This window comes from Dasypus novemcinctus, chromosome 20 (assembly GCF_030445035.2).
Source record: "Dasypus novemcinctus isolate mDasNov1 chromosome 20, mDasNov1.1.hap2, whole genome shotgun sequence".
In the NCBI taxonomy this organism is placed as follows: domain Eukaryota; kingdom Metazoa; phylum Chordata; class Mammalia; order Cingulata; family Dasypodidae; genus Dasypus; species Dasypus novemcinctus.
In genome coordinates, this window is record NC_080692.1 from 21943524 (window position 1) to 21957571 (window position 14048).

The 14048-nt window shown below is 39.9% G+C and overlaps 2 protein-coding genes and 1 long non-coding RNA gene across 17 annotated transcripts in view; 1 reads left to right on the top strand and 2 right to left on the bottom strand.

Annotated features, from left to right (window-relative positions):
- Positions 1 to 2560, bottom strand: part of CRACR2A (calcium release activated channel regulator 2A) — a 198735-nt gene extending 196175 nt beyond the window's left edge. Inside the window, exon 1 of the mRNA XM_058282598.2 lies at positions 2342 to 2560. The gene's annotated coding sequence lies outside the window, so the exon portion shown is untranslated. The remainder of the gene's footprint in view (positions 1 to 2341) is intronic.
- LOC139437084 (uncharacterized) overlaps positions 1 to 14048 on the top strand; it is a 91005-nt gene that overhangs the window by 66014 nt on the left and 10943 nt on the right. For 2 of the 3 annotated variants that reach the window (XR_011646645.1, XR_011646644.1), the window contains 2 exons: positions 2255 to 2371; positions 3679 to 3942. This is a non-coding gene — a long non-coding RNA (uncharacterized lncRNA). Of the gene's footprint in view, positions 1 to 2254; positions 2372 to 3678; positions 3943 to 14048 lie in introns of those variants that run through there. The other variant, XR_011646646.1, reaches the window with a different exon arrangement.
- PARP11 (poly(ADP-ribose) polymerase family member 11) overlaps positions 906 to 14048 on the bottom strand; it is a 75231-nt gene continuing 62088 nt past the window's right edge. For 10 of the 13 annotated variants that reach the window (XM_058282603.2, XM_058282605.1, XM_058282600.1 and 7 more), the window contains 2 exons: positions 7183 to 7334; positions 906 to 5678 (listed from right to left, as the gene is read on the bottom strand). In XM_058282603.2, the coding sequence (XP_058138586.1) occupies positions 5362 to 5678; positions 7183 to 7334 (469 nt within the window). In that variant the 3' untranslated portion in view covers positions 906 to 5361. Of the gene's footprint in view, positions 5679 to 6610; positions 6752 to 7182; positions 7335 to 14048 lie in introns of all 13 variants that reach the window. The other 3 variants (XR_009182058.2, XM_058282607.1, XM_058282608.1) reach the window with 3 other exon arrangements.

Here is a 14048-nt window from a genome sequence, read left to right on the forward strand (position 1 = left end):
CACTCTTGGCTCCCGGTGTTACACCCTAAGTTTTCATTATAAAAATTGCTCCACCCTACCTCCACCCCAAACTTTGCTTTTCTCATCTCCCCAAAGCCTGATGGGGCTTAGATAGGTTACAAAATGGCCAGCGGACATTAAATTAAGCCTTCACTTAATTAATGCCTAGTAATCTTTCAGGTCTAAACATTTAAATTCCACTTCTGAGGGAAGCCTTCCCTAATTCCCCAAGATAGGATGAGTTCCTTTGCCACAGGCTCTCACAGCCTCTCTTAGGTCAGTCTCGTCACTCCTGCCATCCCAGCTCAGTTTATGTCATCCCTGCTGGACTTAAAGGTCCATGAATGCCAAGGCCAAGTTTGACTTTTTTGCTGCCTAGCACACTGAGGGAGCTCCGAGTTGTGAACTGGAAAGGGAAGGGGGAGAAATGGGGGCAGAGTTTCAGGGAGAACCAGGTCAATTTCTTTCCCTTCCAACTCAAAACCCTTGCTCCTTTCTCCTTAATGCATCATGATCCCTGCTATCCAAGCTAAAAAAAAAACTCCCTCAGTCAGGTCAGGTGTTGCCTAGAGAAACCTAGCTGTGCTCTAGCTCTCCCCTCCCCTCCCCTCCCCTCTCCTTTTCTTTTCACAAGAATCTGATCGTCCCTCAGAAACCCCACCTTCTGAGAAGCAGACCTTCCAGCTCTGGGGAGTTGTCCAAGGTCATACTGAGTCACATAGCATAGCTAGAAATAAAACTCAAATCAGCTGCCTCCCAAGTTGGTGCTTGCACTTGTTCTTAAAGGAAGAAAGGAGGAAATGGGCTTGAACATTCATTCCCTAGGAGTGTTCACCAAACGTGGCTTATAATGCCTGCCGCTTCCGCCACATGTTATCGAGGAGACATTAAAGCATAACGAGCCCTTCAGGAAAAGGCATTTTTAATAAGGAATAGAAAAATACAAGGACAGTCTGGGTGTATAATTAATATTGTAAAAATGATTTTAATTAAATTCTGGATTGTGCCTCTCCTAAAATGGCTCACCACAGTGAAGTTAGCATAAGCCAGAGTCAGACCCAGTTTACTGGATAATCTCTTGGTAAATAGTACAGCAAAGCTAAAAGGTTGCAGAAAACACAGATGTCTTTGGCACAACCCTATGTTCCAATCACACAAGAAATCATTTTAAAAATGAATAAGATCAGTGCTAAATTCTTAGATACATAGCCACATAGTAAGCAAGTTCAACTGAAAACTAAATTCTTAGTCTGCATGGCTGAAGAATGAAAGCCAACCAATTAGAGAGAAAAATGGATTACATAATCTTGCAGCAGGAGCAAGGAATTTACTGTCTGGGTATTAAGAGTATTCAAAACCTCTTTTTACCTGGGATGGCTCCAGTACAATCTAGTATAGGATGATGGGTATGGAAATGGGGCAAAATACATGAGCTCCAAAACCACCTTCCACCTAGAGTGTCTGAAGACATGAAAAGCAAACTACCTTTGCAAAAAAGTTAAAATAATGAATGGCCTCTGACTTCTTTCCTAGGTATTTGGGCTCACTTCTCCCTGTATAGATTATTCACATTAACCAGGCAGCCCCCAAATAACTGTGTAATTCATATTCTTTGAAATGTTCATTTCTTCCATCTGTGATGCCCCAAGCAACATCATAAAATCATTCAGTAGGGAAGTGAGGCAGGGCGGCTTGTTTTACCAAGCTCTTCCTGCACACATATTGTACAAAGGGGTAAAAATAAGTAAAATCAGTCAAGTGATTTAAATCATCTTGTTAAAATTTCTAATCAAAAATAATTTTTGGCAAGGCTTTTGTTTTTTATTTCCTGCCATTTTTTTTCATTATATTTCATCTTTCTCTTTTACAAATATAGAATGGGTAATTACATCTAGAAATGGACTCTTTGTTTTAAGCAAAAGAAAATGTCATATTTAAAAATAAACAAGACATCCTTTCCCAGGGAGAGAGGCAATCTGGGATCTAAAACACTCTGACCAATGTAAGGCTATTTCTAGTGTCATGCCTAGCTAACTGGGAGGTAGTCTCAGTTACCTGAATGGCCTCGGAACAAAATCTGTAAAGACGTCACACTTCGTTATCAAAGCTCAAATTAATTATTTTCACACTGAGCCTTAATAATTAGTTCAAAATTTAGACAGACTTGGACATGATTTTGGTGAATGGAAAATGATTTGTTCCCACAGTAAGCCTTGATCATTCTGTCTCTCATTTTTCTCTGCTCTAAAATTAGGATATCCCTTCATACCTCTTTGCCAATAGAAGCTTAAAGAGAAATGCAATGTTTAACTGGCTTCAAAAGGAGTTTCTGCAGACATACCGGCAGTGCCTGGAGGTCAGATGGTCTTCGGTGAGTATAGACACACCCCAGAACTGCTCCTCAAGCAAGGGGAGCACGCTGGCAGTAGGGGACATTGAAGGTGGCAGGTCTTGGTTTCCTTCGGCATTTTCAAAAGTACAGAGCAAACGGTTCTCCACAGGTTATTTAATTAGCTGTTGTTCGTGATGATTCAAGCGAAGAACAAGAGGCTTCCCCCATCTGCAAGGGGTTATGTAAGAGTCATAGGCAATAAACTCCTTCGGAGTATGAAGTTTGAGCTGAAAACTTAGGTTTACATAATGCAAGACAGAGATGAGGTACCAAAATCACAGAAACAAATACATAATATACACAGACAAAAGACCTGCTACGGAAAGCTTTAATGACCACATATAAAAACAATATATTCAAATACCAAAAAGGGCTCCAAAGGTTTTCTTATCATCACTGTCAACAGTCTAGAAATGGAATCTCATGCTAATACAAAACCATCCTTTTCATCAATGAGAGATTTAAGGAACTTTTAAAACAAATGTAATTTAATAAATTCTTTAATCCTGAGGCTGAGATCACCAAAGTGAAAAAGAAAAGTCACCCATCCGCTAGAATTGACTTCAATGTAGAAATTTAGAAATGATTTATGCATTGATCTGGAATGGTTTCTTTTTGTTCTCCTCACCCACACTAGGAGATGACAAAAGGAATAGATGGCAAATGGTTTGTCCAGTCTTATTATATCCTGATTATATGATTCTCAACTCAGTCTACTGACCAAAGTCAAGAAATAGAATTTTAACATCACCTAATCATATACTATCATATTTTTAAAATGTATCAAAATCAGCTCTTATAAAACAGGAGTTGGCAATATACTCTCAGATAAGAACAGCACGGTACTTTCTTACTGTGGTGACACGGCACGCTTTATAGTGTTTTACATATAAGTCAACTAGTTAATTTCAAAGTTCACACAGAGTGCCCTGCAAATACTCCCCTCTGGGCTCTTAGCCACCTTGAGATAAGGTCTGCATGTGTTAGCAAGAAAAAATGACCCCTAAATGCCACAGTAGTTATTTCTTTCAAGTGATGGGAGAGGCATTCATGCTAAATTAGAAAAAAAAAAAAGTCACCCATGTTGAAGGGGGGCATTACTTTACCTTTTTTAAAGATGCAAAATAACAAATAAATAGAACAAAAAGATCTTCAAAATCTGATCTTCAAAATGGTTTTTGTGACAAAGTCTAGGACAAAGCTGCTGCCTCTCTCAGCCTAGGGACTTTTCCTCCAATTATTTCCTTGATCATCTCCATGTTTTATCTCTTTTTTTTTTTTTAAAGGAGGTACTGGGGATTGAACCCAGGACCCTGTACATGGGAAGCAGGTGGCAGGTGCAAAACGTCTTCCTTCTAAGTATTTCACCACAATACTTCATCAAAATAGGCTGTTCGTCTGCATATCTGATTCAGGAAATCTCTGTTGCCACCTTGATTCAAAGTATTGTAAATGATATTTCCTGGATATAACTTATTTCCACTGCACAATTACATGTATTCTGGGCTATAATAAAAATCAGGAGAAATAAAGCAGTTGAAGAATTGCCATCTGTCAACCTGCTCTATATTCTTTGCTTTGTTTATCTCTAGATGCCTTCCCAATTCAAACTACTGGACTGAACAAGTAGTATAGGAATGGGCACTGGGGACTTTCTCGATTTTTCCCAAGAAATGAAATTATGTTCACTAACTCTTAGCCAAAACTGGGTGAGGATTATGGAGAGGAGATTCAGTGTTAAAGTGAGTTAAAAAGGTTTCCTGGGAGAAGCTGGTAGAAGCACTCTCTTGTTCAGAAGAATCATGGAATAGTCATGAAAGACTCTGAACAATCAAATGGCCAATCCCATCTGGTACTTGAATTCCCTTTCAACATTCCTGCCAAGTTGTTGTCCAGCCTCTGCTAGCAAACCTTTAGGTACAGGAGAGCTGTTCCAACACCACTTACTCCTCCTTACAAAAGAATGACACAACAAGTAAATAAGTTTCCGTTAAACGTGATTATGAATTATATGTAATTTTTCAAGAGAGTTAGTAGACTGTCAATTACTACTCAAAAGGATAAATAAGATTTGTCTCAATGATTCAAAATGGGGAGATATAAGTTAGAAATGTGAATTTTAGAACTTGCTGTTAAAAAGCTGGGGGCAGGGGATAAAAACATTTCAAGAGTAATTATTGAAGGAACCCCAAAACGAAGGGCAAATGACGTTCTGAATAATAAATAAAAGTGTGAAGGTGCAATAAACACCTTGAGCAGCAAATTTTGTTGCAGAGAACAAAATTGTCAGTTCAGAAGTTGGAGACAGAAGATGATGCAATCAAGCCTGGGGCAGCAGCCTGCTGGTCTACAGCAGCAGGAATCAGGGCACTCTAGCTTGATGATCTTCTTTTGACTTGTTTGGAAGAAGTGCAAATGATTTTCTTGTTTCTGATTTCTCTCAAGCTACTGAGACTGTTTCAGAGTTTTAAATCCCTCTTCAAAAGACAAACTAAGCAGCAGGTGGATTACTGGGGCAATAATACCAGACTTCAATTAGCAAAGGATCAATTTCTCTAAAGCGACAAACATTTATGTTCTCTATTTTTCTCTTTTGAACATATATATGAATAAGTCTATTTGGACTGAAAACAGTTATCCTGTTAACACACATAAAATGTAAAGACTCCGAATGCCCATGTTACTTAAGACTCAGCGGATTCCATTTTGAATGGAATCTTTCACTCCCATGAGTTAGAAGGGCAATGGGGTCAATTTTTAACAAACAGGACCATGAATAATAAACAAAAGCAAAACAACAACAAAAACAACCTTAGAGTCAGTATGTCTTTTTATATGGAGGCCACTTTGTTCATATCTGTTTCAAAAGTATCAGATAATTAATATTTAATGGCTGGATGACAAGAGAGCAAATCTTCCTGCAAAAAAGAATAAAACTTCCTTGACCACTGAGATGTGGTAGTATGAAATCAATGAAAGTCTATTAAGTACTCTGGATAGATTTGATTGGCATCAAAAACCACAAAGATCTTTGGGTTCCAGGTGTCATCCACACAGCTGTCATATAAATTCACATAGCTCCCGTCTTTGGAAGGAGGCCGCATGTACTTGGAGTCTCCATTTATGTAATCTCCAATTAGTACTCGAGCAAGAAACATAGATTTATATGTTCTAAATAGATGCCGCTGTTGCAAGCTGACACCATGAATTTGGAATGTGTTTCCATGCTTTATGTCATCTTTGCAGAAGTGACTGGAGTAAGCAGCATCTCTAGCAAAATAGGTTCCTTAAACAAAAAGGACCAAAAAAAAAAAAAAAAGAAGCCAAGATTATTCCTAAGAATATAGTAGACACAAGCAAAAACACTCTAATTGTCTGGGGAATAGGCACATGAAATTGTATAACAAAAATAGATGTGGACTGTTCTACCCTGTAGATCTTTAAGAAAAGAAACCCATCCATATGGACAGCTGTGGTGCAGACTGCCATGGGGATAGAGTCGCTGGGATAGAGCAGTGCCCACCTCCCCTGCCCCAAATGCAGCTGCCAGACTTCTGCTCTCAAAATAACTCTTACAAAGAAACCCAATATGTGAAACAGATTAATATGTGGTTAAAAGTGTGGCGGGGTGTGAATTTTAACTGCTTCGACCTCCTTCCCTTTCTATGTCTTCCTACCTCTTCCTCTATGCAGGCTCTGGGCAGTACAGTTTAAAAACTACCCATCTACAGAGATGATTTCAAACCCCAAGAAACCAAAGTGATTTCTAGGATACAGGTAACAATTCAATACTATTTCTGGAAATAACAGAACCCCGCATCCAGGAAAACATTTCTGAGGGAATACAATGATATTTGTATCTGAGCATTCCAAAGGAACAATTTCATTGATTCATTGCCTAAATGTGAAAACTCAATAAAGCAGACAACTCTTCCTGAAGAGTAAACCGGAGAGATTGATATCATGAAGGGAATATTTACTATAAACAATTTTGGAAACCAATTGTTAAGTCTCATACTTGCACCAACATTAATGGGATTTATTTGACACTTCTCAGACACTTACAGTTAAATAAGTGGGATGGCCTTATCCGCAGTTATTTTAAAAATTAACTAACTTATAAAAAATGCAGCACATCCTGCTCCTAAGTGGTAGCCAGTTCTCTTGTTGGTGGTAAGGTACAAATAAGGACCAAAATAACAAATGTCCATCCCTTACCTTTTCCCCTCACCTCTCTCCTTAATTTGCTTGAGTACTGGGCATAAATTGGAGAACTTGGACTTTCACAACCATTAGAAATGAGGTGAGGATTACCCCCATTACTCCTTATTGCTCATTAACATTCTTACCTATCATGTTCTAAAACAAAAACAAACAAACAAAAAATACTAGCATCTATACCTGTGAACAATATAATTAAATTTGTTTTATGTCTCTCTCCCTTCGCTATAACTTGGTTTGGTATATACTCTTATATGTGGAAAGGAAACTAAATTGAATATAATGCAAAAATCAGTTAATATCAGCTAATATGGACATGCTGTCCCATCTGGATGACTGGGATTTGGGGAGCAAATTAATTTGGTAGAGGTGTAAAGGTCTTAATTCCATCTTGAACATGCAAGAAGTGACTTCTATGACTCAGAAACTCAGAGGGTATGCCAGGGATCTTGGACAGTAACCCTTTACTTAATGACTAACAAACCCCTGAATTACAAAACCATCAATTATCTCTAAAGGAGGAGATTCTCTCCTCAGGCTCAAATTGGACCTGGAGTTCTGCTAATTACCTTTTCCAAAGAGAGCGCCATGTATACCATTTATTCTCCAATCAAAGTTATGAATGCAAATTGCTTCCACAAATTCACTGCTGGTACCATGAAAGAGCATTTGTTCATTAATCTGAGGCACACCTCTTTTTTTCTTGAGTTGAGCCTTTTTCCTAGAAACACAATACACATACACACAAAAGCACACACAGAAATATACCATAAGTGGCATTTATTAAAGAGCAAAGTTCTACGGAAAGGGTGAAACAGAAAACATTTCTCTTAATATAAATCATAAATGAACAAAGCAGATCTGGAAAGAAATCTTTCATGTGCTCTTGGACACAAATAATCTGATAAAAAGTATTAGTTAACATTGAGATTTAAGGTTGAAAATTATATCCAAAAACTATAGTTATCCCAGACTACACCCCATCATAGGAAAGGTATTTAATTCCCAAACAGTTAAGCCTTACAGATGTCTAAAACTGAGATTTAAGAAAACAGTGAAATAATGCAAAGTTCACAGAGTCTTTAGACAGTGGGCTCCTTGAGCAGGAACCATGTCTTACCCTTTTTATCCTCAGAAACTATAAAATATTGATTTAATTGATCTGAATTTTGAATCTTAGTGTTAGAAAGGATAATAGGCCATCCAGTTCAATCTGCTTCCAAATGGACAAACTCTTCTAACACATACAAGGATATTCAATGTATTCAATTGTGACAGCAAGCAAAAACAAAAACAAAACTGAACACAGTCTAAAATTCTTTCATATAGGAATGGATAAATAATTATAAATTTATATACAAAAATTTAAAATAATTGACAAGATCTATAAGTATTGACATAGATAAATATTAACAAATAACGTTGAATGTAAAATAAAAATTTGCCCAAAGGATAAATAACTCAGAATAATACCGTGTATTGTATAGGTATACATACACAAGCAGTAAAAAATATAAAAACATGGACAAAAAGGCATCGCATCAACCTCAGGAGGAAAGGAGGAGAGCAGGATGGGGGTGGGATAAACTCTTTCTGCCTGCATCTGCAATGCTTTATATCTTTAAAAAATAAGATATACAAAGATGAAGAAAATGTGACAAGCATTAGAATGCTAAATATGATTGATAGGTACATGGGTGTCTGTAAACTATTTATTGCATTTTTATTTTTACCATATTTCATTAAAAACGGTGTTTTAAAAATTGAGAAGAATCCCCTCCCCCCATAACACCTCTGACTGCTGGTTGTAACAGCTGCTTCCATCCTTTCCAGTGGCAGGCACTTACTGCTTTGTAGGACAGCACAATCGATTTGTGACCAGCATGATCTACTAGTGCCAGGAAGCATAGCAATCCCAACACTGAACCCAACTCTGCCTTCCTGTTACTTCTCCTGATTGGTCACAGTTTTTCTCTTTTGAACATAGAACAATTCAAATCACTCTTATACATAACAATCCTGTAGATATTCAAAAATAACTATGAACACCTGCATAGGCTTTCTTGTTCAGATTAAATATACATCATTCCCTCAACTCTTCCTCACATGGCATAGCTTCCAGGCCTTTCTCCATCTCTGACAGACTTTACTTAACAAGAATCTGCTGTATACCTCTCATTTGCAAATGTAGGTAAGAAACAGACACGAGCAGGCAGCACTGACTTTACCACACTCATTCCATAAGTTTGTAGTCAGTTCAAACACCCTTGTCTTTTTCACTTCACTGCAGTCAAACCAGGCCCCTCTTAGCTTGCTGTACTTGGACAACTGATTTATAAACCTAATGCAATACTTCAGTTAAGCTCTACCTTCATATGGTACTTCTGAAAGTACAAATTAAATAATAATGTAAAATATCCATATCTCAGTTTGACAAAATTTATAAAGACAACATCCAGTTTAGCAAATGGGTGGGGGAATGGATGCTTGCATTTAAATGATGACAGAAATGGAAATGTATGCAGTCTTTCTTGAGGGTCATTTGGCAATATATATGTAAACTTAAAATGTGTAAGCTTTGATCCATCAGTAATAGTCTTTTCAGACCATTAAGCATGACATTAAAAGAATGTAGGGAAGCGGACTTGGCTCAGTGGTTAGGGCGTCCGCCTACCACATGGGAGGTCCACAGTTCAAACCCCAGGCCTCCTTGACTGGTGTGGAGCTGGCCCATGTGCAGTGCTGATGCGCGCAAGGAGTGCCCTGCCACGCAGGGGTGTCCCCCGTGTAGGGGAGCCCACGTGCAAGGAGTGCACCCCGTAAGGAGAGCCACCCAGCGCAAAAGAAAGTGCAGCCTGCCCAGGAATGGCACGGCACACATGGAGAGTTGACACAGTAAGATGACGCATAAGATGACGCAACAAAAAGAGACACAAATTCCTGTGCCACTGACAACAACAGAAGCGGACAAAAAGAACAACATGCAGCAAAATGGACACAGAACAGACAACTGGGGAGGGGGGGAAGGGGAGAGAAATAAATAAAATAAAATAAATCTTAAAAGAAAAAAAGAATGTAGATTAAACAGATATTTATTTTGGGGAAAAAACAGTGTGTTTTCACTAAAAACAAATTATGCCAACTTTCTTTTTTAGAACTTTACGTATGACTTTTTTTTCTTACAATGCACATTTGTTGCTTTTAAGACTAGGAAATAAAAAAGCTTTTTTTTTAAAAAAAAGATAACCATATTTGTTTTGACCCACTGTTTCAACCTTCCAAGGTCTTACTGACTTCTGATTCATTCGCAATAAGTAATAAGTAAGCTATCCCTTCCAGTTTCAGAAGATGAGCAAGCCTTCTATGCTTTCATCGAAGTTGAAAGAATGCATGCCCTTCAAGTTGCTCTTTGTATAAGATTTTGAACGGGCCTTTAATTTTTCTCTTTTCTTCATCATGACCCTAAATCTTTCTCATTTCTTCATCTTGACCCTAGCACAAGAAACATTCTTCACCACTTTGTGGGAATTTAAATTATACTGTCTGAGGGGCTCACCCATCTACCACTACTAAAATTCACTTTAAATATTCAGAATATTCATTCTTCTCTACTTTTCAGGCACAGAGCAGAATAAATCTTGGTTTGAAAATTCACTTGACTCTCTCTTACATATTGTAAGTAAACTTCCAGTTAGTTTGAGTCTGGAGCGTGGCGTGCATTCTCAGGCACTGCCGACGGCTCGCTACCTGCCTGATGCAGCATATGTACCAGCTGAAGGCTGGGTGGTGGGGAGTGAGCAAAGCTTCGCAGACCCGCAGCATGGTTTATTCTCGTGTCCACCACTAAAACACCACTAGCACGCGGAGCCGCAGAGCTATGACCCTGGTGTTTCAGGAATGCTAATGTGAATTGCAGGACCTCTTGGGCTTTGGTGAAGTCCAAGAATGAATGCTCTCGAGGGAAAGTCAGAGCATTCAAACTACACCAAGTTCATCACAACCCTGCCCACCTTCCCTACCCACGAATTCATTCCTGACCTGACTGAAAACAGCGTGGTACCCACTTCGTGAAGCTGTCTCAAAATAGTCCACCCAGTGCAGGCCTGGAGTGCCAAAAGCACTGCCGTGCGTTCCCACGTGCTCTACCTGGGGCAGGAATACCTTCATGCTCTGGACTGCAAGAAGTCCACCTAGCTTTGGACCCCTGGTTCTCCCTCCTGGCTGAACGTCACAGCCACCTATAGAACTTTTTAAGGATAAAAATGTCAGAACCCAGAGGTTCTGATTCAGTGGACCTGGATCTATTTGTTAGAGAGCCCCATAGGTGATTCCAACCTGCATCCAGGATTAGAAATCTCAATCCCCATTTTTAATCAGGAAGCAGTCTTCACTGCTCTTATGCCATTGCTGCCTTATCCTTTCCAACCCTGATCAATCCAGCCACTTCTGTCTCTGCTCCTACAAGTGGACTGCTGAAACTACACGCACAACAATCAATGGTTTCCATTACAAATTCATGTATACCAACTTCAACTGGACGCTCAACACTGACAGAAATCCTGTGCTTCCCAAATTAGCTCTCTTTATCCACATTTTGCACAGTGGCCATTTCAAATCTCCTCTTTTCCTTTATCTTTACCTCTTATCTATACCTCACTAAAACCTCATGCTCCGTAAGTGACCTCGCCTGTTTTTAACCTAGGAAACTGAAGGTATCTCTGACCCCTACCTCTACCTGTCTATAAACACAGCTGGACCGTTTTTAACCTTGTCTACCTCCTTCTGACATGTGTTCCCTGAACTTCATCCCATCACAGCTCTTTGGGAGCCTTAATCCATCAAATAGTTTCCTCTTTCTCCTGTCTTTTAAACTGTCCCTCTCTATAGGCCCTTTCCTATTACAATTTAAACATATTCACATCCCTCTCCATCTTTAAATTTAAAAAATAGAACAAAACAAAACACCCTCCCCAGCTCCAAATTCCCTATCTTCTCACACCTCTCAGCCTCTTCAGGATTAGGCTTCTTGAAAGAACTGCTGCCCCTTGCTCTGTATGCAATATGGCTCCTTTCAATATTGCCCTCACCAAAGTTACAAATCACTTTCTTGCTGCAAAATCCAAAGGACATTTTTAATATTATTATCTGGCATCCCTGTGGATGATATCTACTTGCATAAACTACTTTTTTTCCCCAAAGATTAATTCATTTACCTTATTTTTCTTTATTTATCTCCTCCTCCCCCAGATGGTTCTCTCATCTGTTGGCTCATTGTTTGCTCACCTTCTCCAGGAGGCACTGGGAACTGAACCCAGGACCTCCCACATGAGAGGCGAGTGCCCAACAGCCTGAGCCACATCTGTCCCCTGAGGGCTGTGGCATCTGCTGGCCTGTGGTATCTGCTCGTTGCAGTCGGGCGATATCTGTTGAGACGAGGGTGGAGTCTACTCATCTTCTTTTAGGAGGCACCAAGACCGAACCAGGGACTTCCCATGTGGTAGACGGGTGCACCAACTGGTTGAGCTGCATCTGCTTCCTGCATAAACTACTTTTTTCTTTTGGTTTCTGGTACTCAACATTCCATTGGTTTTCCTCTACTTCCTGTGGCTGTTACTTCTCAGTCTCCTCCTCCTCAGATTTTTTCCTTCCTCTGTCCATCCCTCAGATTTCAGTGTTCTCTTCCAGAGTTTGGTCCTGGGTAATGTGCAAATTGATGCCTGATGGACTCATGTGGGCCTGGCTGCCTAAATCTGGTGAGTCCCTGGCCCTCTTCTTTTCTTAATCTACATATACTCCCTGGGCATCTTAATAACGCCTATGGCTTCTATTAACCTACATTTCCTAACAGGTCCTAAATTTTCATCTCTAGTCCACACTACTCTCCTAGCTCCAGTCCATCTACCAACCACTACTCCCTCCTCATCACCTTAAAGACAAAGACCAAGCCAGCCCTATTCCTACCCCTAGTCCCTTAGTAAGTTAAAGCAAATAAGCCAGCAATTTGGGAGTTATCCTTCCCATCTCCCTGACTCACCCCAATGCACACATTAAATCAGCCATCAGGTCCTATCACTCTACATCCTTAATATCTCAAAACTGTCCTCTTTACTCCAAAGCAACACATGCCACTTTGGTTCAGGTTACTCAATGTCTCTCAGTCAAATAACTGAAACAATTTCCTAAACTGGTCTCCCTGTTTCTAACTGTGACCCTTTTGAACCAAGGTTTCTCAGCCTCAGTGCTAGTGATCATTTGTTTTGGTGGGGGCTGTCCTGAGCATTGTAGAATGTTTAGCATCCTTGGCCTTTAACTATAAGATGCCAGGAGCATCCCCTCACCCCACCATGGGACCATCGAAACTGTTTCCAGTCATTGCCAAATGTCCCCTGAGGGACAAACTCAATCCCAGTTGAGAACAACTACTTTAAACCTTGTCTCCAGTTTAGCCTGATGATTATTTTTTAATGAAACGTAAATTAGATCTATTGCTTTCTTGCTTAAAGTCCTATAATGGCTTTCCACTGTTCCCAGGGAATATTCCAAACCCCTTAGTTAAGGTCCTGCATGATCTGGCCCCTGCTAACTCTCTGACCTTAACTCTGGATCAGTCCAATTCAACTAATGCTACTGAAGACAATTAGACAGCCACCCCAGGGTTTCACTACAAACTCCTAGATGCTCTGCCTCTTGGCTCCCTTTCCAGCCTCCTCTCTCACAATTCATCCTAATTTTCTGTTCTACTTGAAATTCTCTCAATATTCTATGTTTCCCCTTGTGTCCAAACTTTGGCCCACGCTGCTCCCAGTGCCTGGAATGCCCATCTGCTCTCATACCTTTGTCCAGCTTAAATGACCCCTGCTTCAGGAAGTGCTCTTGGTACTCTCCATTTGGCAAAACACACACCCTATTTTTGTTTTCGAGAATGGAGAGATGCCCTCACTTTGAGCTCCCATGATACCCTGTGCTCACCCCATATTTCCATGTGGCAACGGCCTGACTACTTGTCAAAGCTATGGTCCTGTACACTTTAATGTCCCCAGGGCCAGGAATAGTGCCTGTCACAAAGCAGGGACTAAAACGCACTTGTTGGAAAGGAGGGCACAGTCTGGGCAATGTGCAAATTGATGCCCTATGGACTCACGTGGGCCTGGCTGCCTATATATGGTGAGTCACAGGTTACATGACTCAGTTATTTTAGTTCTTCAGGGAGATGTCAAAATGACAGGCTGCCCTTACAATGAAATTCAGTATTTTCAACTGCCATAGTAGGTGGCAGGTTCATTTACCATTGCAGATTTCAACAGGCTCACATTACATAAAATCATGAAGGGCATCACCAGAGTAAAATAATTTTCAGTGAAATTCTTAGCATAAAATGTTTGGAAAGTTCACTGGTATATTTTTATCACTGAGATTTAATTGATTCAACACGAAC